At 41.4% G+C, this 23,576-nt stretch overlaps 2 protein-coding genes across 2 annotated transcripts; both read left to right on the top strand.

Annotated features, from left to right (window-relative positions):
* The first annotated feature begins 5,160 nt into the window (after positions 1–5,160).
* Positions 5,161–12,951, top strand: LOC125887663 (proline-rich protein 36-like). The gene is made up of 2 exons (XM_049574653.1): positions 5,161–9,850; positions 11,226–12,951. Exons 1-2 carry the CDS (start codon positions 5,173–5,175, stop codon positions 11,930–11,932), a joined length of 5,385 nt encoding a protein of 1,794 aa, XP_049430610.1. The 5' UTR covers positions 5,161–5,172; the 3' UTR covers positions 11,933–12,951.
* A 1,852-nt stretch (positions 12,952–14,803) lies between these two features.
* On the top strand, positions 14,804–22,933 carry fam185a (family with sequence similarity 185 member A). The gene is made up of 8 exons (XM_049574661.1): positions 14,804–15,350; positions 17,600–17,709; positions 20,058–20,150; positions 20,325–20,463; positions 22,035–22,076; positions 22,173–22,268; positions 22,371–22,505; positions 22,643–22,933. The coding sequence occupies exons 1-8, from the start codon at positions 14,915–14,917 to the stop codon at positions 22,753–22,755; spliced, it is 1,164 nt and encodes a 387-aa protein (XP_049430618.1). The 5' UTR covers positions 14,804–14,914; the 3' UTR covers positions 22,756–22,933.
* Positions 22,934–23,576: the final 643 nt, after the last annotated feature.

Raw genomic sequence — 23,576 nt, 5'->3', positions numbered from 1 at the left:
ACACTCAGCACTGACACTTAAACAGTCGCCATAGAGAGGACGACACAGTTTGCAGGATAATAAAGTAAAGGTTATTTTTGGTTCCTGTAACAGGAGAGCACCTTCAGCAGTGGTGCATTTACAAGTACAGATCAGAGGTACTTGTACTTTATTTTAACATTTTATGCCACTTTATACGTCTGCTTCTACAGTACAAACAGAAATATTGTACTTTCCACTCCACTGCATTTATTTGACAGCGGCTGTGGCTCAGAGTTAGTCATCCACTAATCTGAGGATCAGCAGTTCAATCCTTGGCTCCTCCAGTCTTCATGTCAAAGTATCCATATAAGCAAGATAATGAACATCAAATTGCTCCAGATGATGATTTCATCGGTGTGTGAGTGTGCTAAAATTGAGTAGCAGGTGGCACCATGTGTGGTAGCCTTGGCCACCAGTGTATGAATGAGTGAATGTGACTCATAGTGTGAAAAGTGCTTTAAGTGTTCAGATGACTAGTAAGGCACTACAAGAGGGCAGGTCCAATAGTTATTTGCAGATTAACATTTCAAATACAAAACACAAGACAGAGTTTATAAAGTGATTAACTGTTGTCATAATGTCACAATAATCTAATAACAGGATTTTTATTTAACACCTGACACTCACAGGAGTCAATTTTTTGCACTGAGTACTTTCACCTTTTGGTAGAGGTGTGGGTTTGAGTCACATGACTTGGACTTGAGTCAGACTCGAGTCACAACTTTGATGACTTTAAGCTCAATTTGACAGAAAAAGAGACTTGCAACTCGACTTGGACTTTAATGCCAGTGGCTCCCAACTTCATTTTGGACTTGAGCCTTTTGACTTGGAAATACTTGATACCACACCCCAGCCTAAAAAAAGCATATTATTTAAGAAGTGTGCCACAAATCAGTTCATTTTCCCTTCATTTCCTGAATCAACTAACATTACCGCTATTCATTACCAACAAGTCGACACTTAATTCCCCAGATCCACTTTGTTTGAACCAGTCTGACAGCTTCCAATCAAGATGCAGGAGAGAACCATGAAGAACTAATATAACATTACTGAGCACCAGTTTGAAAAATAATACCAAAGATAATTCTGTTTCCGTACAAAAAAGTATGCTGCAGTCAACAAAAACAAATTGACGTACTTACATTTAAAAAAAAAAAAAAATTACAGACAGAAACGCTACAACTTCCACCAAACTTGTTTTAATAAATAAATACAAATTTAAAAAGCATTCATAATTTTTGTAAAATTGATAAGCTATTATTCTGTTGTTAAATTGGTATTACATTTTGCGAAGAGCGCATTATGGCTTGTTTAGGACTTGAACTCAAAGTTTAGGACTCTGGACTTCAGTGCAAACACTTGAGACTTGCAAAACAATGTCTTGGTCCCACCTCTGCTTTTTGATAAACACAATGTGTCAATAATACTTGTGTACTCAAGTGACCTTTTCAACGCAGGACTGTTACTTGTGACTGAGGATTTATATACAGTGTGGTATTGTTAATTTCACTCAAGTAGAGGATCTGAAACTCTTCCTCCACCGCTGACCGTCAGTATTCTGGAGAAGACATAAAGTTGTCATTTCAGTTTAATTACTTTTACCAGCCTTAAGTTTCCTCTAAATATTGATGCACTACTGGTACAGAGAAGAGAAAACAACATGCTATGTCACACATTTCTTTGTATCCACTGTGTATTATGCTATGCATGGTTCCTATTAACCACAGCTGGGAAATACACAAAATGTAGCACACATCCAATTGGTATGAACATCAGGATATGATATGATGAAAAACAAACAGCTTAAATTGAATGCCTTTGTGGCAAATGTCTTTATTGAAAGTCCACGACTATAAAACTTTAAAAATGTGAGATAATTTTGCCTGTCGTCGATTTATTTCTCATGCATAACAGGGCCTCAGATAGCCTATGTCCACTTTTGCCTCAGAGTCTGCTCCCAGTGGGCAGAAGGTGACAGCAGCAGATAACCTGTTCCCCCGTTACGCCCGCTTTCCATATCCTTCATCAGGACAAAGACTCTTAAATGTAAATTTTAAACAATGTTTTAATAAAGTCCAGGCTTTTGGATGGGAAACAAATTGACCTGACGTTATCTGGTGTTGGCTAGCTGTAGGAAATCCAGCCCAGATGTGAGAGACACTTGGTTGTGTCATTTTTTAAGAATCTCTATCAGTCAATTGGCAGTTGAAAAACATTCTCACACATGGCAAAGGAATGTATCAGTTACTGAAAAATTAAGATATTGGCAATGGACAGGTCATGTGAGTGTTTGTCAGACAGAGAGAGAGACGAGGAGTGGTGGTTTAATTTTAAACGGACACACGCTGATCCAAAGGATTAAGGCAGGTGTGGTGTCATATAACTGCTTTGCTAAATTAATATATGTCTAGTTAGTCTCGGCATTCAAACAGTGAGTCAGTAGAATAATATTGTCCAGGTAGGTTTATACCTTCAGGCAGGCAGACTGAGTGCGGTATTACTAGAGGCTGGCGCTGCTCTACGAAAGTTGTTGGGTTCACTCCAGCGCAGTTGGAAATGGGACACTTATGCACATAACAGACATGACCGACGACACTGGCTCCTCTGCCCAAAGTAGAGGGAGATGAAGTGGTCTGCCAGGAAGCCTAGGCAGTGAAGCTGGACTGATGGTCAGATGTTTGTTCTAGTCTGCATGGAAAAAACCACAGTGTTTACACAATCCAGGACAGAGAGTGGGCCAAGCCAGCTCACTAGGGGAATTCAAAACACTTTATCCCAAGAGGGCACCCTGATGAGAAAAAAAACCTGCTGTCCATAAATGGGTAAAGCCAGTAGTGCGGGTATTATTGGGAATAAGAGAGTTCCTGGCAGTGCTCCACAGAACAGAATGGATTCATTTATATCAGCGACTATCAAATGAAACGACCCTCTTAATCAACGGCATTAATCATTATTGTTCTTCGTGCAGCCTGTGCATCAGGTTAGTTTGTTGTGGCTAAGCAGCGACTGTCTGAGATTTATGCTTGGCTGTGCCATAAAAGATGTGGCCCTGTGATAATAAATCAATACAGCCTAGTGCTCAGGCAGAAGTCTCTTGAGAGTGTAAACATTTCTCTCACACTATTTCCCAGTGTAAGTGTTGAAGTACTGAAGTGACTGTGGAAGGTGAAAGGACACTTATTTCTGGCTTTTATCCTGCCAACAGTTGTCAAATGTCAAATGAGCTCATGGCTGCATTAGCGCAGATGGACTTGAAATGTAAAGTCGTATAGAGGATGTTTGAATACTACCTCTATATGCACGGATTACAAGGCCTCCATACTGTCTAGCTAAAACATGGGTTACACTTTATTTGGATAGTCCACCTACAGATACAGTTTAGAGAGCATTTGTAACATTTCAACAGCTTTTTAGTTAAGATTCAACAACTCAACTGTTGGGCTTTATTCTCTAGATGTTTATCTATAAAGTATAAGTGACAGATCATGGAAATACAGACATATTCTAACAATAAGTCATGATATGTTATAGATAAACATCTACAGACAAAGCAAAACAGTTGAATCTCAGTTAATAACATGTTGAAAAGTCTCAATAAACTATCTGTAGGTTCGACTATCCAAATAATGTGTTACCAAAACATGTTACAACCTCTTTTCCGAGGTAGAAATACTGATTCGATTTAGTCCTTTTCTTTGTCTCATCCTCTCAAACTACATCACTTTAAGTTGTTATGCTCACACAAGGTGCAATTTCTCCAGACGTAACTATGAACTTGCCAGCGCTGTTCTCCGTTGAGATGTTTTGTTCTACCTTAAATCGTTTTTCATCTCTAACCTGATGCTTCCCACAGTCTGTTCGCCAAACAAATGGTTTCCTTTGTCATTATCAAAGGACAGCTGAGAAATCTCAACAGCTTTGTGCAGTCAGAGCGAGAGACGGGGAACAAAAATGCTCAAGGGTCACGTTTCATTGCGGTCTAAAAATAAGACAATTGAAGTGGCCCTAATAAGCATTAAATATGAACAAATTTCTGAGACATCAAACGCTGGCATTACATGCTATCACTCACATCTCGCATCCTGTGGCGGGACTGACATTTACACCCCGGATAGACACTAAGGCCTCATTATCTAAACTCCCTGCGAAGCAGATACCTCATTTAGTTCATGTGACTGCGTTTTCTCTTTTTCTTTTTTCTGAATATTTGTAGACACAACGAATTAGCAAAGAATCAAATCTTGGATGAACAGACTCGGAGCTCGGCCTCCCCGCCCAGAGATTGTCTCACCGTTCTCGACACTTGTTGAGGATTAGCACTGTCCGAATGAAGTCAATAACATATGTGATATTTCTCTCCCCTGGCATTGCATTTTGAATCAAGCGGCCTTCTTGGATAAATCTGACATTCCTGACTTTCATTACTCAGGAGCTCAGCTAACCCACGCAGCTTACAGTAAAATGAAATATGTCCTTACAAATCTGAGTAACAAACTCTTGGCTCCAGCCCAGCAGCCGGTATTTTGCTTCAGATGCATATTTCGACCTGTTGCATCTGTCACTCACATGTTTATGGACCCGACAGGAAGCTCAGGAAGCGCCTGCCAGAGCAACTGTGACACACATGCATATTCAAAGCTATGATACACTTATCAATACATCATGCAGTGAGAATGCATTGCAAATGGTCTTCATTAAGTGATGTGATTACAGTGAGGATATACTGGAATGTAATGATAGGATTACAATAAGACACATGCTTTCTTAAGCTCTCACATTTTGTGCTTATATGTGACTGATATAGAACTGTTACAGTTAATTCTACTTATATTATAAAGTAGAAATATGTTATCACTTCGTCATGCTTCATGCTTATCGTCCACTATCTCACTGAGACCATCTCATAAGAAGTACATCCAAACAATCCCCTTCTCCCGCTGTGTGTTTTTTTTCACCTGTTTGCTTCTCAAAGCTTCTCGCTCCTCATTTCTCTCCCAGACTCACTTTCCACTGAACAGCTCCATCAGTTCCCCCTCCTTCCTCTTCTCCCTCCCACCTTGCCTCCTCCTCTCACTGTCACTGTCTCAAACTGAGGTGGGTCGTTTTTACACTCTCTCCCTCCTCTCCTTTATTCTTTACTCTCAGGACGCAATGAGGTTAACAGCACTGCGCGTATGTGGGATCCTGCTGGCTTTCTCGACCCTGTCTTGGACCACAACAGACTCTGATGAAGGAAACGTCCTGGGGGATCATGGATTTGGGCCCTGCACTGCAACTTTGAGACCTGAGGGGCTGTGCAGACATGGACAGGATGAGAACACGTGTCCATACCTATTCAGTCTGCCGCCGCTGACTCTCCATTTGCCAAACCAGCTCAGAGAGCTGGAGCAGATCGTGAAGGATTTGCAGAAGCTGAAGGACAACGTGGACCAACTGAGGAAGATGTGTGCAGATTGTACAGTAAGCCAAACTGAGAGAGAGTGTGGAAGGCAAAGAGAGAGACAGCATGAAAAGCTGAATGAGGGTACGGATAGACATGAGGATGAGAGGAACTGGCTGAATGAGAGAAAACCTGACAGGCCGAAAGAGTTTGGTCCACAGTGTGGGACAGACAGGGTTAAAGCAGAAAAGATTACGGAGGGGGACGGTGACACTGATTCAGAAAAAAGAACAATTTTGGAAGAGAAAGACAGAAAGAAATGGGAAGCAGAGAGAGGGAGCGATAAAGGGGTCGTAAAAGAAAATGAGAGGGAAGAAACCCTAAAAGAAATGTCAGAAAATTATGGAAAAACTAAAACAGAAGGGGCAAAAGGAAAGGACAAATTAGGGCAGGCAAAGGTGCAAACGGCTGGTGGAAATGAGAGGACAGTGGATATTATCAACAAAAATGTTGTTGAAAAGAATAACAAGGAGATAGAGACAGACAGAAATAAGGACAAAGATGGAAAAGGGAATTCAAAGCGAGATCCAGAAGATAAGTTGGAGAGTGGAAAAGAGAGGGAGATTACGAGTAATGTAAAAAATAAGGAGAAGACAGAAGAAAGTGACCATCACGTGAGGCAACATGAAACAAAGGAAACAGGGAAAAAGACCCAAACTGAAGCAGACAGGGGCAGTGATGGAATAAAGATGTCCGAGGACCATGATGAGCATACAAATAAGGAGCGAAAGCAGCATGGGGAGGAGAGGAAAAAGGAAATGGAAAAGGGAATAAAAGTGGAGCGAAATAATGAGAAACCAAAACAGACTGAAAGCATCGGGCGTGCAGAAAAAGAGACTATAAAAGAGGGGGAGGAGGAGGACGGGGAGGCAGGAAGAGAGATCAAAACAGAGAGAGAAAAAACGGTCCAGAGTGTGCAGAGGGACAGTGATGGAGAATTAGCATCCAGCAAGGCAACTGAGAGGACAGACTTTGTTTCAATCAGTCCGACTCCTCACCCCATCATTAGTTTAACTCCAGGGCACGACTCCATGGACTCAAACGAAGCTACAACCTTTACATCATTTCTTCCATCTCCTCCTTTGTCCAGCCCGACTTCACATTTGGTCACAGATGCCAATCAAGGGATGACAATAGTTGATGATGGACTACCAACTCAAAGCGCAGGCCTTGGAGCAGCTGGCATTTCTGAACAGCCGCGCCCTGATGGAAAGGAAGGCTTTAGGACCACAAGTATGCCAACAACAACAGCCACAATAAACACGTTGGGTGGTCCTGGACAACAGATTACCAGAGCCACTGATGGGTTCACCTCTACAACCCGTGCAAGACCTGGGGCAGGCTTCCAGGGTCGAGTTAGCTTGACTACGGCAACTATAACTCCTCGTCAGAATTTATACACAACTACATTTCCAGGAGTCGCAGACCGCGGCCGTTGGACAGCTAAAAAGAACATCAGCTCAAACACTAAGACTGGCATGAAACCTCCACCAGGCCGAGGACCAAAGCCTGGTGAAAAGCATAAACCAGCAATTAAGCCTGACGCAGACCAAAAACTAAAAAATCCAAAGAATGACCGTAAACCTGGCGGAGCCCCTTTGCCTGACAGAAAAACAAAACATGACCAAAAGCAGAAGCCTTCCCACCAGAAACCCACAACTGAGCGAAAATCTAAACCTGGCAAAGACCCTAAACGAGTCCAGGTCCCAAAACCTGACCAAAGACCTCGACCTGATCATTTAGAGACTGATCAAAATCTGAAAAACAATAAAATACCTAAACATGACCAAGAACATACAACTGATCAAAGCCAGTTACCTGTGCAGAAGCCAAAAACTCATCAAAAGGCTATGCCTCCTGTTCACAGACCTGCACCTCATCAAAGACCTCAAACTGTAAATGCAACTGGTTCTGGCAAAGACCCTCGAACTGACCGAGAGACTGAATCTGTTGAAAAACCAATTATTACTAAACCCTCAAAACCTGGGAAAAAGCCAGATCATCCTCTGACAACTGACAAACTTGACCAAACTCAAAAACCTCACAAGAAGCCGAAAGTTGAAGAAAAGCCTAAACCTGATCAAGGGTCTAGGATAAACCAGTATTTCACACCTGAGCAAGAGCCTGAACCTGAAACAAGTGAACCAACTAGCTTCACACCAAAATCTAACCAAAAGCCTAAACCTGATCAAGGGTCTAGGATAAACCAGTATTTCACACCTGAGCAAGAGCCTGAACCTGAAACAAGTGAACCAACTAGCTTCACACCAAAATCTAACCAAAAGCTTAAACCTGATCAAGGGTCTAGGATAAATCAGTATTTCACACCTGAGCAAGAGCCTGAACCTGAAACAAGTGAACCAACTAGCTTCACACCCAAATCTAACCAAAAGCCTAAACCTGATCAAGGGTCTAGGATAAACCAGTATTTCACACCTGAGCAAGAGCCTGAACCTGAAACAAGTGAACCAACTAGCTTCACACCCAAATCTAACCAAAAGCCTAAACCTGACCAAAAGCTTAAACCCGATCAAGGGTCTGCAATAGACCAATATTTTACACCTGACCAAGAGCCTGAACCTGAAACAAGTGAACCAACTAGGTCCACACCCAAATCTAACCAAAAGCCTAAACCTGATCAAGGGTCTAGGATAAACCAGTATTTCACACCTGAGCAAGAGCCTGAACCTGAAACAAGTGAACCAACTAGCTTCACACCAAAATCTAACCAAAAGCTTAAACCTGATCAAGGGTCTAGGATAAATCAGTATTTCACACCTGACCAAGAGCCTGAACCTGAAACAAGTGAACCAACTAGCTTCACACCAAAATCTAACCAAAAGCTTAAACCTGATCAAGGGTCTAGGATAAACCAGTATTTCACACCTGAGCAAGAGCCTGAACCTGAAACAAGTGAACCAACTAGCTTCACACCCAAATCTAACCAAAAGCCTAAACCTGACCAAAAGCTTAAACCCGATCAAGGGTCTACAATAGACCAATATTTTACACCTGACCAAGAGCCTGAACCTGAAACAAGTGAACCAACTGGCTTCACACCAATGTCTAACCAAAAGCCTAAACCTGAACGAGGGTCTGCGATAAACCAGTATTTCACACCTGACCAAGAGCCTGACCCCGAAACTAGTGAACCAACTAGCTTCACACCAAAATCTAACCAAAAGCCTCAAACAGAATTAAAGGAAAAGTCTGATGAAAATCCTAAATCTGTCAAAGACTCAACACCTGGACAAAAGCTCACACCTGATCGTGGCCCAATCAAACGCCCTGATCAAAACCCTAAACCTAGCCAGAAATTTCCTAAAACAAACCAAAGGCCAAAACCCAACCAAAAACATCCAGAGCTTGTAACAGGCCAAAAGACGAAACCAAACATGAAGCCTAAACCTCCACAAACCAATCAAGGTATTAGAACGCCTCGGCCTGTCCAAATGCCTGACCTTAACCCCAAATCCGTGCGTGATGAAATTCCTGAAGCACAATCTAACAAAACATCCAAACCGAGGCCTCCACCCAGACACAGGCCACCAACCAGACCTACACTCAGGCCAGGAGCAACACCCCTTCAAAGGCCAAAACCAGCAGTGCAACTAGAGCCAAGTCCAAAGACCAAAACAGACGTAGATCCCCTTCAAATCAGCGGGACTGATTCAAACAACATCCAAGCCTTTCAAACTGACATGCCACCTGCACCAGGCCCTGCAACACAGATTGGTGAAGTCACTCATGCTCCGGGGGTCACAGAGTTCAGTCCCAGCACGATGAAAACTATCACTGCGGGTCCAAAGACCTCCAACAGCCTGGAGACTGGACCCTTCCCTCGCCCTCACACTCTCTCTGAAGGCTTCACGATGAGCCCAAACAGCAGGATTACGTCTGATCTGAGGCCACAAACAGCCAGTCAACCACCATCGATCCCAATGACAACAAAACCAAACAAAATCATCCATGGGATCCTCCCAAGTGTTATCCCTAGCACAAGTCCAAAATCCACAAAGCCAAATCTAGCATCTAATACTGACTCCAGCTTACTCCACAGTGTGGAGGTAGCAGCACCCACACAAACTCCATATCCAGACAAAATGATGATTCCAGTCCCTACACGCAGTGCCCAAACTACCTCCACAATCAGCCCTGACCTCAGGTCAACAACCCCTGCCACCTCTGGCCCCGAGCCCCCAGCTGTGGAGTCTTCCACTCCCAGTGCACGAGAGCTGCGTGTGAAAATCAACCAGGTGGCCGCTTTCCTCAACAACAGCCTGACTCCAAATGGAAGGCCACCGGACAGGCGTCCAAAAGAGCACCTGGGAGACAACAAAGGAGGCAGCAGACCTGAAAATAAAGTACCAGCAGTGAAACCGTCTAAAGGCAAGTGATATTTTATTGCTCAGTCTATTTTGTTTTTTAATGCATGTATGAATTTCCACATATAAAGGGTAACTTTATGCAGAGATTGTTGTTGTTATTGATACAGCCAGCATGTAATTATTAGCCTGCTTTGAGAGACAGCATTGATTAGCACCACAATGTATAATACTGTAATAGCTGCTTTGTTCCAACAGCCAACTCAAAGAAATGTTTTAATATTCACTGCACGCAGAGGAATTAAAAATGAAGAGTGAGAGAAATGGAGGCATGTGCAACGTCATAGTGAAATTTACAACCAACCCCATAAAAATCCATTGTCTTTTGTTGACATTACATCATAATAACAAGAGAAAAGTATTGTGGATTAGTATCTGGGGGATTATAATTGTATTACTCACTCGGCAAAGTGGTATGACCTGAGCTAAAAGGATTTTAAATAAGAGGACCACACGGTAAGCACTAATGATCCTCATATAAATGTATGATGAAAATCAACACTGGGAGGGCCACATATGAAACAAGCATCAGACACTTAATTTCCTGCATTCTGGTGATAATTATGCACCATTTTATGCATTTTTTGCATCAATTTATGGTGGTATTGTCTTAAGTATTGTCAAAATAAAAGTTCTCTCCTGTGCATATGTTCTAAATATATAGGAGGACATTTCCCCTCCATCCCTCTGCTGTCTACACCTACAGTTATGATATAATTTATGTGGTCTGAGATCATCTTTATGCCATGCATCGTGGCTAAATGAGGAATTTGCATATGCGTGCAAAATGTTTGTGTGTCCCAGCGGGTGTCATGATTAAAAACCACAACTATGTGTAGAGTAACAGCTTTAAAACATCCTTCGGTGTGTGGCTCACAGTAAGCAAATAATATGGCATTGAATCAATCTAATGGATTCTTTAGTTTAGCCTTTGAGTTCAGCAGCTGCGTATGAATTAATAACGACAGTCTGCTTATCATGCAACAGGTGAAAATCTTCTTTACAGATTCTAGCATACTGATATTTGTGTTTATTTATCAAATCAATCACAAATACTGTTGCTATTTTACAGTTACACATTTTAAATATTGCATTTCTATCTCTCAATACAGTTTGTGTATCTCTACTGTGGAGGCCCACCTTGGAATTCCTGAAAAACACTAAATATTTAATGGTGGAAAAACAGCTTTGCCCTGACCTGATGCCCTTGTGACCTCTCCTAACGCATTTCACGGCTGCACCACAGCTGCACGATGATATTATCACCTGAAAGATATGAGAAGAAGCAGACTTTGGTTAAATGTTGGAAGGCATGTTTTGGCTTGGAAGATTTTTCAGAGACAGCTGCTAATAAGTCATTGTGATTTCCTTATCTGCAGTTACTATGCCGAGAGACTGCTCCGACCACCTGCTCAGGGGAGAGACAAGAAGCAGAGTGTACCTGGTGACCCCTGACCTCCGCAGCAGAAGCTTCCCAGTCCTCTGTGACATGGAGCTGAATGGAGGAGGGTGGACGCTCCTGCAGCGCCGGCAGGACGGCAGCGTGAGCTTCAACCGCACCTGGGCTGAGTACCGAGCAGGCTTCGGGGAGCTGGACGGAGGGGAGTTCTGGCTGGGCAACAACATGATCCACCTGCTGACCCGGGACAGGGACATGGTGCTGCGGGTGGAGCTGGAGGACTTTGAAGGGGTGATGGAGTATGCAGAGTATGAGCACTTCAGGGTGGCGAGTGAGCGGCTGCGCTACAGGCTGTCAGTGGGTGGTTACTCTGGCACTGCAGGTGATGCTCTCCGCTTCAGTAAGCAGTACGACCACAACAACAGGGCGTTCACCACGCCGGACAGAGACAACGACCGCTATCCATCCGGGAACTGCGGGGCCTACTACAGCTCCGGCTGGTGGTTTGATGCCTGCTTGGCTGCAAACCTCAACGGGAAGTACTATGCGGGGAGGTACAAGGGAGTCCGGGACGGGATCTACTGGGGGACATGGCACAACATATCTACAGAGTTTTACCCCACCAATGACAGACAGTCTTTTAAAAAGGTCAGGATGATGATCCGTCCAAAGGGCTTTGCACCATGAGCTGAGACTCAAAGGGTCCGACTACCAACTTCAACAATAAACTCTTGAGATGCTCATTATAGTTCAATAAACCCAGCATACCCTCCACAACTGTTATACTATAAACACAATGCTGCCGCCTTGTGGCGTTTGGTTCTGCAATACTGATTAAAAAAAAAAAATAAAATAAAAAAAAATTAAGGCCTACAGGATGATATGACAATAACTGAGGGTGTACATAGTCATAAACGTTACGGTCATAATTACGAAGTATCTTTTTAATAACCTTTAATATTAAGGGACTGTTCTTTATTTATCAGAGGAGGGGGTGGCTGGGGTGTGACTTTTTTTTTTTACCCTCCCCGAAGCTACAAATATTTTCCCATGAGCCTCCCTCAGTGACTGGCGGAAAATGCACGACCCTCCCTCCACCATAAATAAGTTATTAGTTTTTTAAAACCTCACCTTTGATGTTTAAAAGTTAGAAATTAAAGATAAAATCCTGGAGTTGAAAAAAGCCTCAGTTTCTCAAGCTTGTTCATGCAAATGTTTATTTTTGGCCAAATTTTAAATGAAACGTAGCATAAAGTGATTTTGATGAAATATCACTATTTTAAAATTAGATTTGGTCCTGTTTTTTTTCTGTTGAAAGAGGTTGTTGCACACATTGTGTCAAAATCCGATGATAATTTCTGTTTTTACAGTTTCTGACTATGATAAATGGTGTAATTTCTGTGATTTTTAAAATAAAACATGCCTATGCCATTAAAAAAATAAAGCAAAAATACAACCATTTAAATTTGTATACCCCTACCCACCTGCTCTCCTCTCACAAGTAACAAACAGTCCCTAGTATGTCTCTTTGTTGAATGGACTTTGTTTAATGACAGGAGAGGTAAATTCTCTTGTGAAGAGTTATTTTTTGGTGAATCTGACGGGTATGTGGCAACAGAGAATGATATTTTTATTATTACAGTACTGGAAAGCCAGTTGATGGTTGATTGAAGCTGTATGGGATGTTTTAGAATTAAGATTGTTTTGTTGAGATAAATAAAATTGATGAATAACCTATGTGAATATGGATTTCCTTTTGTTTCTCCTTATTTCTGTTCAAGTTATCTGCAAACTAAAGTAAAATAACCTATAGATTCAATAACACGTTGAGTTAAACCCACATTTTCCACAAAGAAGCAACCACAGACTCCTCAGAGACATGCGACCCATCAGATTTATATGACTGATGTTACTTAAGTCTGGCCCACGCAGCAGGCTACAATTTTGGACGCGAGGACTCAAGCTCCCTACAGCCTTTGCGAATAGAACCATACATGTGACGTGTTTATCCAGGTTTACTGATTGGACAAGACTTAAAGAGGGGCGGTGCTAAGTTTACACAAGACTGTGTATCCGGCTTGTCAAGTTGAAGTAACGCAGACTAAAACCGGAAGTAAAATATTTTCCCTTCAATATAAGAGAACACAAAACTCTGAGGGATAGTGCGAGCTGCTGGTATTAGCTCTTTAGCTCATTGTTTCAGTCTAAAGTGAGAGTTCTCCTCAGTACTTGCAATGTGTAGTATCAACCGCGTTAGCCAGGCAACTGTCCTGGGGCCCCTAAAAGTTCTAGGCCTAATGTGTGTCATTTTGCGAAATGATTTGTGCAACTTCAATTTAACAGTTATTTAGGATATGTACCATTAAAGCACAATATCAGATAACATGCAGTGGGCTCTGCATTCATTTTGAATCTTGAAAAGGATCATTCAGTCAAAATTTAGGTTTGAGTCCTTTATTTTTGTGCTGTGCTTACATGTTGCACATGTAATAAGTTTCTGTTTAATTCTCAGCAAATCTGGGACCAGAACACACCTGCACAGAATGACTGGGATGTATTTGGGGACTAACAGAGGCCGAACAGTTTATTGTAATTTCTGGGGGCCCCAAGCAGGTCAATCTGGTCATTAAAAAAACAATTGCAACAAATAAAATAAATAAATAGATAAAAATCTTCATCACAGAAATTACAACAAAGCCATAGATCACCATGAAATATTTTTTTAAATGTATCATGTCTTTAGAATAACTATATGAGTATAGTGTAAAATAGTGATACTCAACTTACTGCAAACAGGCCAAATCAGGTCCTCAGTAGGGTGTCTGGTGGCCCGCCAACCATTTCATAATTCATAATGAAAATTAATAAGTTAATACTGACAATTTTGGTTCATACATTTAAAGTTTATAAAGTGCCAGAGTGAATAAAAAGAATAAAGATGGAGCTTTTGTCAATGAATGAATACATAAATGAATACATAAACAAACACACAAACATACAAATAAATAGATAAAAATAAGAACAAAATAAATTAAAATCCTTGGACCCCCTGACAGAGGTCTGGGCTTACTATTTATATATTAATTATTAATGTTTGTTTGTTTATTAAATGGCCCCTGGCCTCTTGTCATTTTACAAGAGTGGCCTCTGGGCAAAGCAAGTTGAGCATCTCTGGTGTAAAATGTATAGTTAGACTTGTGAAATAAGTGTTAACATTTACATAACTCCTGCTTTAAATATATACTTTAGTATCAACGTATAATTTTACCAAAGGTGCTTCATTACTATTCTCACTACAACTCACCATTGTACTTAGATGCTGCGTGTTTATTTTTTTTATTGTGTGACCTTCTTTATGTATTATCATTTCCCGTTTAAATATATTGTTTTATTGGTTAGAGAAATTAATATCATACCAAAGCTGAAGAAAACGCTGAGAGCTGTTGAAAACGTTTTCAGTCAGCTTGTGACTTGTAGATGACGCTTTTATTCTGAAATCTCGCACTGGAAGTATGAGTCTCACGTTAACAGTATAATAGGTTTGACAGCGTGGTGACAGTTCCTGTTGACTGAATGGCAGGTTGTTCAGCTCGGTAGTTGAGTTGTGTATTAGTAGTATCAGCAGCAGTGTGAGGTGTGAATGAACTGGTTTACCGGGAGGTGACAGAGATGTCTTGGAGCTCAGCAGGTCGGCGGGGATGTGTCGGACTCCTCCGCTGCTGGTCCCTCACAGTCGGTGCCAGGACACCCGTGACCCCTCACTGCCCTCTGCATGCTTCACGGTTCTTCTCCATCTCTGCCTCTGTGAGGTCTCCAGCACAGGAGGAGGTGAACCAGCCTCTGAAGCGGTGGTCCCTGGCGGTGAGTCCCTTCAGCACGGTGCGGGCACAGCTGGGCTGCAGCATCTCCATCCAGCCGCTGGACCCGCACGCCTTCCCTGAGGCTGACCGAGCCTTCATCACAGTTTACGGGACAGACATCGAGCAGGAGGTCTGTCTGGATCACTTACACGTCCACTATGATGACCAGAGCAAAGAGCTGCTCATTTCAGCTGAGAGGATCAACAGCAGTGTGTCTATTGATCTGACTGCACCTATCAAAAGTAGTGAGTGTCTCCTACTAATGATGATGATGATGATGATGATGCAGTTATGGATGAAAATGACCTTTCTAATTCTTTACTATTGTTGGCTACTAATACCACACTGAAAATACTCCACTACACCTGACTGAAGTAAAAGTATGTATGCGGTATCATCAAGTGTTGGGGAGACTGCTTATGGTTGTACCACTTTTTATTTCAGCACCTATAACTTTATTAATTTCAGTTTTACTACCCTCAAATTTTGACACAAAGTACCCTTATTTGTCAAGTTCTAATAGCAATGTTTCCAATTCTCCAACAGTTTCACAGAATTCATTATTCAATATTAATTCAAAACCTCACTAAGTTAAAAGTATGTAAGTACTATTAGCAAAATGTAGAGGAGACTGCATATGGTTGGTACTACTTTTTGTCTCAGCATCTATAACTTGCTTAATTTTAGTTTTACTACCCTGAAATTTTGACACAATGTACCCTTATTTGTCAAGTACTAATAGCAATGTTTCCACTTCTACAACTATTTCACAGAATCCATTATTTGATATCAATTCAAAATCTCACGAAGGTAAAAGTATTTAAGTGCTATTAGGTAAATGTAGGGAGACTGGGTATGGGTGTACCACTTTATGTCTCAGCACCTGTAACTTGTTTAATTTTTGTTTTACTACCCTCAAATTTTAACACAAAATCCCCTTATTTGTCAAGTACTAATAGCAATGTTTCCAATTCTCCAACTATTTCACACAACTCACTAACTGGTATCAAATACAAGGAGTTCAATTATTACAACCTGTCCCACTGTCAGGGTAACTTCTAACAATAAGAGTGAAGAATTAAAAATTAAACAATGGATACATTCATTAATTACCAAGTCCTACTAAGGTCTAACTTGCTAACCTGTTCCTGTCAGAGGCTTAGTGCCTCACATGGAGTGAGTCCACAATACAAGTCTGCTGCTACCGTAGTCAAGTCACCAGTCAAGACATCCTCTTGCTGCACATTGAAGACTATTTAAGAGCTAGGATAGCCCACGTAGAGCAGCTGTGTTGATCCTCTTTCTCTTAGGTCTTGTAATGTCTTGCAGCAGGCTCTATCTGCTCAGTGTCACATGGCAGATAGGAGACAGACCCTTCTGTCTTTCCCTACCTCACCTCATCTGATGCAGATTTCAGTGCATGTGCAAGCAGGACAGCCCTGTCAGATTTTTCACCAACTCTTCTTGCCTGCTGCAAAAAGGAGTAGGATAAGTAGATAAAATGTGTTCAGTTGTCATTGGGGTTAGTTGTAACACTTCAAGTCATTACCAACCATCAGCTATTATTCAGAGAGCTGTTGCAGCATTGTGGTTTAAGATGAGCAAAGATGAAACACCTCACATTTTACCTAAGAGACTACTCTCTAATCTAATACAAGTTACATAATTCTAATTTCAACAGTATCAGTACTACCAAAGTTGGTCCAAATTATTACTCTTATAGCTGAAAATCCGTATTGGGCTGTAAAATCTTCACATCTCTTCACTAAATTTTATATGCAAGGCCAGGAAGGAAGTAGTCATACAATAATTTATTATATGACTCATAGATCATCCCTTCTTGGCAAAAGTTGTGCTGTTACAAACATCCTGTTTTACAACCCTACCCAGTCTCCCCAACTCAAAGTTTTATAAGTAAAAGTATTCATTCTGCAGTAAAGCGTTCCCTGTCAGTGTTACCTACAGCAATGCATCATATTCTATAAGATCATTATGTTTTGATGGTGTCAGAAAAAAAGCCTTTGTTTCAGCTTTGTGACTATGCGTTTTCCAGCTGATCCAAGAGGGGGTTTGAGGAGGTTATTTAGCTTAAGTAGTCGTAGAATTTCCTCAACACATAAAGGAGCATTTCTGCATCTGCACATGTGGAGATTCGTGGTTTTTACTTGACAGAAAGCAGATTAAAAACTGTAATCTGAAAACTAATTTAAGATGCAAGACAAATGCAGATAAGTAAGAAGTACAACATTTCCCCCATGTAGTGGAGTAGAAATATCTGTCTATTTCCATAAAATTTAAATACTCATGTAAAGTACAAGTACCTTGAATTTACACTTAAGTACAGTAAACGTACTCAGTAACATTCCACCAATGCAGTCTTGAATGTCTACAGTAGGGTCCATCATTGATCCGTATGGTGCTTTCAAATGTCCTCATATTTTTTTCAGCAGTTGTCATGACCCTGTCTCTGTCCTCTGGTGTCTCCTTTTGTCAGATGTCTTCATTACTGCTCAAGGAAAAGGCAACGTGCAAGTGAAGAAAATGGAGTGTGATATCTGCAAAGTGAAAACAGAGAAGGGAAACTGTCTGCTGCACTCTGTCAAGGTAGGTGGTGGCATGGCAGCATAAACATGAGCAGATTTGCTTGTCTCACTACTCAGGCCAAACTTGACCCACTTTATCAAAGTGTTCTGAGACAAATTTCAAACTCAGGCTGTAGGACTCTTCACTTCACATTGTACAGTCTGGTCAGATGGTCTTCACTTGCTCTACACAGGATGCAGCACTGGTATACTGTAATGTACAAGACCATCCTAGGCAGGTTACCCATGCACATATGCTTTAAGTCTGTGAGTGTATAAAAGACCTACAATCTTACAGTACAGGCCAAAAGTTTGGACACACCTTCTCATTCAATGCGTTTTCTTTATTTTCATGACTATTTACATTGTAGATTCTTACTGAAGGCATCAAAACTATGAATGAACACATGTGGAGTTATGTACTTAACAAAAAAAGGTGAAATAACTGAAAACATGTTTTATATTCTAGTTTCTTCAAAATAGCCACCCTTTGCTCTGATTACTGCTTTGCACACTCTTGGCATTCTCTCCATGAGCTTCAAGAGGTAGTCACCTGAAATGGTTTTCCAACAGTCTTGAAGGAGTTCCCAGAGGTGTTTAGCACTTGTTGGCCCCTTTGCCTTCACTCTGCGGTCCAGCTCACCCCAAACCATCTCCATTGGGTTCAGGTCCGGTGACTGTGGAGGCCAGGTCATTTGCCGCAGCACTCCATCACTCTCCTTCTTGGTCAAATAGCCCTTACACAGCCTGGAGGTGTGTTTGGGGTCATTGTCCTGTTGAAAAATAAATGATTGTCCAACTAAACGCAAACCGGATGGGATGGCATGTCGCTGCAGGATGCTGTGGTAGCCATGCTGGTTCAGTGTGCCTTCAATTTTGAATAAATCCCCAACAGTGTCACCAGCAAAACACCCCCACACCATCACACCTCCTCCTCCATGCTTCACAGTGGGAACCAGGCATGTGGAATCCATCCGTTCACCTTTTCTGCGTCTCACAAAGACACGGCGGTTGGAACCAAAGATCTCAAATTTGGACTCATCAGACCAAAGCACAGATTTCCACTGGTCTAATGTCCATTCCTTGTGTTTCTTGGCCCAAACAAATCTCTTCTGCTTGTTGCCTCTCCTTAGCAGTGGTTTCCTAGCAGCTATTTGACCATGAAGGCCTGATTCGCGCAGTCTCTTCTTAACAGTTGTTCTAGAGATGGGTCTGCTGCTAGAACTCTGTGTGGCATTCATCTGGTCTCTGATCTGAGCTGCTGTTAACTTGCGATTTCTGAGGCTGGTGACTCGGATGAACTTATCCTCAGAAGCAGAGGTGACTCTTGGTCTTCCTTTCCTGGGTCGGTCCTCATGGGCCAGTTTAGTTGTAGCGCTTGATGGTTTTGCGACTCCACTTGGGGACACATTTAAAGTTTTTGCAATTTTCCGGACTGACTGCCTTCATTTCTTAAAGTAATGATGGCCACTCGTTTTTCTTTAGTTAGCTGATTGGTTCTTGCCATAATATGAATTTTAACAGTTGTCCAATAGGGCTGTCGGCTGTGTATTAACCTGACTTCTGCACAACACAACTGATGGTCCCAACCCCATTGATAAAGCAAGAAATTCCACTAATTAACCCTGATAAGGCACACCTGTGAAGTGGAAACCATTTCAGGTGACTACCTCTTGAAGCTCATGGAGAGAATGCCAAGAGTGTGCAAAGCAGTAATCAGAGCAAAGGGTGGCTATTTGGAAGAAACTAGAATATAAAACATGTTTTCAGTTATTTCACCTTTTTTTGTTAAGTACATAACTCCACATGTGTTCATTCATAGTTTTGATGCCTTCAGTGAGAATCTACAATGTAAATAGTCATGAAAATAAAGAAAACGCATTGAATGAGAAGGTGTGTCCAAACTTTTGGCCTGTACTGTATATATATATATATATATATATATATAAATGCTCATTTAGACTATTAGTATGGGCTAATATTGACTATGTTACTTTCATTTTAATGCTCAAATATGATTTGCGGCTTAGTAGATGTATTATGCACATTTTAGTTGTTGAAATGTTAAACTTCTTGTTCTTCAGTATGTAGGCGTCACATTTTTACAGTTGGAGAATGTAAGAATTTCTTTAGGCCTCCAATATCGAGAAATGAAAATTAAAGTGTTAAAAAAAAAAAACAAGAACCATTAGTCATTTTTTTGTAGTTTTTTGTCAAAGCCACAGGGAGCTACTGGAGAGGACCTCAAGAGCCACAGGTTGCTTACCCCTGCACTACACTGTTGGTGTAGAGTTGATGATGTGTTCAGACTCATTAAAGAGGCTTTATCAGTAGTTTCAGACTGACATTTCACTGTTTGTTGTATCGCAGGGTCATCAGGTGGAGGTCCAGTCACATGGAGGACACGTTACAGGTGTGGGCACTATCCATGGCAATGTGGACATCAGCACAAGTGGAGACAGTGTAAGACAGTACTCTCAGCAGTCATTAGGGGGCAGCAGCAGCCTGAGTACAGGCTGTATGTGAATGTGTTTACAGCCTTGAGGTTTACCTCTGATTTAGAGACAAAACAGACACAGTGAGCTCATACATCACCTGGCGTCAGACCTGTGCAGTAATTAGTTGTTTGTTTTGCAGGAAGTGGATGTCAAGAAGCTTCAGGGCACCACAATGAAGGTTTCAACAGAATGTGGCCCTCTGAAGGTCAAAGCCATCTACGCAGAGTCCACCTGCATCTCCTCCAACTCTGGGAGAATAGAACTGGGGCACGTACACGGTGAGAAAACAGCAGCATCTATTCGTCATTGACATTGTTTGTGTGTTTATTAGTACTGCAGCCAAACTCAAATGTAGAATGAAGAAAAACACTTAAGTCCTAAACAACATATTGTTTTCATCAATTTGGGGTTCATCATCTTGTGTATGAACACTTCAGCATATTGACAGGAAGAGCCACAAACCCTATGGTTAATAGGCGATCCACTCATACTCATCTCAGATACTGCGGCCTTCACTTAAAGGTCTAGTAGTGTGTAGGATTTAGTGGCATCTAAAGATGATGACTGCAGGGTGCAACCAGCTGAAACTTCTCCTGTGTGCCAAGTGTGAACTTTCAGTCAGGATTCCTTCAGTGTTCATTTTTCAGGAGGTTTTTAGAAGGAGCCAAATCGAACAGAAGTATCATCCTCTCCAAAACAAACAGACCAGGGGTCTCATTTATAAACATTGCATATGCACAAATTGAGGCCTGAAGAGGCGTACGCCACTTCCCACGCAAAAGTTGTCATCTACAAATACAGACTTTGACCCATGCTTACGAACACTTTGCAGACGAGAAATTGGCGACGCAGATAATGAGGTGGAAGCCTGATTGTAGAAATCGTCGAATATTTTTTGGTGTATGTCATTTTTGGTTTTTGCCCATATGTACATTTTTAGTATGGATCCTACATATTGCGTTATAAATGAGACCCCTAGTGATTAAAACAGGTAGGCCTACATGAAGACACAAATGACCCTACCTACAGCCAGTGTTTAGTTTGTCTGTTGTGGGCTACTGTAGAAACATGGTGGTGCAAAATGAAGGATTTAATGGAAGAAGACCTGCTCCTAATGTAGGTATAAGTGGTTCATTCTAAGGTGACACAAACACACAGATTCTTATTTTCAGGTGATTATAAACTAAAGAAAACATGTTTATTAAATTCAATTTCTGCCAGTATACTCCCCTAAATGCTACACAGTGGACCTTTAAAATTAACTGAAACATTTCATTAATCTGCCAACTGTGTCTATTAGTTCAGTCTGCCAGTAGGTCCTAATTAAAGAATAAACACCTCCACTGCTGATGACTCATTGTGGCACACAGCTGCATTATGTTACCTTGGTTTGTAAAGCAGGGCATTGGTAGGTCATGATTTCTGGGCTCAGATCTGAACTAAGTCCATTTAAACACAATGTGGTTGCAGTTTATCTCAAATTCTGTCCTTGTTTGTTTTGGAGCAAGTATAACAGGGGTTAGTTTTTACTAAGTCTTGAAGGTAGAGATTTTATCACTAACTGCACTGTGATGGGAAGTGAGGAGAAGGGAATGCATGATACATGTAGAATTTTAATTTCTTCCTGATACAGATGAACCTCTTGTCATAGAATATATGGAAACAATTATGTTGTTATCTTCGGTGATGCAGGTTTATAATCTGTACAGTATGTGATATAGGGGGTTTGTCTTTGCCAAATTTTCCACTTAGAGCTTTGAATGTTGTAATTTACCTGCTAGTGAGTGAAAATAACCTGACAGCTAGTTATATTAGTTAAAACTGACCTTTTGCTTTCATTGATTCAAAGGTAACGCCACAGTGAAGAACGTGTCTGGAGATACAGTTATTGGTGAGCATGCTGACCCTCTGATTGCACAATGATTAATGTATGGTTTCTATCAGTAGCTGTAAAAAACAAAACACTGGGATTTGCCTTGATTTGCAGATGGTTCAAATAGTTTGCTAAAGGTCTCCTCTCACAGCGGAGCCATTGATGTCTATGTGGGAGACGGTGGCAGTGCCGAACTCCACAGTGAGGAAGGTAAACACACAATATTAGAAGATTATTCACCGTATGAATCACAGTTTTTCTTCCTGTCGAGTCATATTCTTTGTTTATCCCTTGTCCTTCTGTTGTACGCAGGAGCGGTGTGTGTGCGTGTCCCCTCCTCGTTGAAAGCAGGGGTGGAGCTCCGTGGAGCGTCTGTGGATATCAGCCCAGAGGTTGTTCTGCATGGAGTAGAAAACAACACGACTGAAAGCCAAACCACAGTTACCGGTAAGCCATAATGTTTCATGACATCACACTCCATAGTTAATTAACTAAATCCTTCAACAAGTAAATCAACACAGAACGTTTTGTTTTCTTTCTACATGCCTGTATTTCTCTCATTTCGCCTGCTGTTTTTCTCTCAGGCTGTATAAATGCAGAGTCCCCAGTGGAGCAGTGGGTTAGAGCTCAGGCAGACAGAAACTCCGTCAGACTGAAGACACAAAGCTGGTTTGAGTCCCTGAAGCTGGGGAGCTGAGCCGTGACCTCAGTTCTGTGGTTTGTGCTGAACTGTCAGTGGTTTGGACGTTAATGAGAAACTGTTTGCTTGCTCATATTTCTGTATGTTTACTTGTGATGTGAGATATTGCCAGCGACTGAATGCCCTCTGTATGGTATGTAAATACTATAAAATATATTGTATGTCTTAAAACTGTGACCAAAGCTTGGCAAGTGTTTTTTTTTCCATTTAGAGGTAAGTTCAGTCACTTCACCTCAAATTTAATTATAGTTACAAATCACAAAATCTGAATCAAAGTCTGAATTTGACTGATTTTATCCGGCTCTAACTAAAGGTATACTATGCAGGATTGTGCTCCCCAGCAAAAGTAAAAGTAAAAGCCAATCCCAGCCTTTTGCCTCGCTATATTTTTGGGTTTTTTTCCAGCGCTCCTGGATGCCTGCTGTTTATGCTCTGATAGCTGATCACTACTTTTTTATAAAGCTGTGTCTCACCTGAGCGCTGTGGGGCCACACACCCATAAACATACATTGTCTTTAGGAAAATCCTGCATAGTATACCTTTAATGAAAGAGAACAACTAAGACATTTCAATCTAAGCACTGAGAATTGATCAATTACAACACATTTTTCTAAACCTTCTTTGTATATTCCAAAAGACCTTCATATCTTTGCCCCAAATGAGCAACAAAACTGTACAAGAGCTGAACTTGTTTTCACTAATAAGCCTCACATCACTGAAGCGTAAAACAGAAAGAGTCTGTTTCTCCCTGGTTATGCATTTAGTATCAACAATTTAGGTCCAGCATAAAACAAATACACACATTATAATGACTTCAG

This window comes from Epinephelus fuscoguttatus, linkage group LG4 (assembly GCF_011397635.1).
Source record: "Epinephelus fuscoguttatus linkage group LG4, E.fuscoguttatus.final_Chr_v1".
NCBI classification, from domain to species: Eukaryota; Metazoa; Chordata; class Actinopteri; order Perciformes; family Serranidae; genus Epinephelus; species Epinephelus fuscoguttatus.
This window is presented reverse-complemented; position numbering and strand designations above follow the sequence as displayed.

Coding starts and splice junctions, on each gene's coding strand:
- fam185a (XM_049574661.1), top strand. CDS start 14,915: ATGTCTTGGAGCTCAGCAGGTCGGCGGGGATGTGTCGGACTCCTCCGC. Junction 15,351..17,599: donor GACTGCACCTATCAAAAGTA/GTGAGTGTCTCC, acceptor TCCTTTTGTCAG/ATGTCTTCATTACTGCTCAA. Junction 22,506..22,642: donor AAGCCAAACCACAGTTACCG/GTAAGCCATAAT, acceptor TTTTTCTCTCAG/GCTGTATAAATGCAGAGTCC.
- LOC125887663 (XM_049574653.1), top strand. CDS start 5,173: ATGAGGTTAACAGCACTGCGCGTATGTGGGATCCTGCTGGCTTTCTCG. Junction 9,851..11,225: donor AGCAGTGAAACCGTCTAAAG/GCAAGTGATATT, acceptor CCTTATCTGCAG/TTACTATGCCGAGAGACTGC.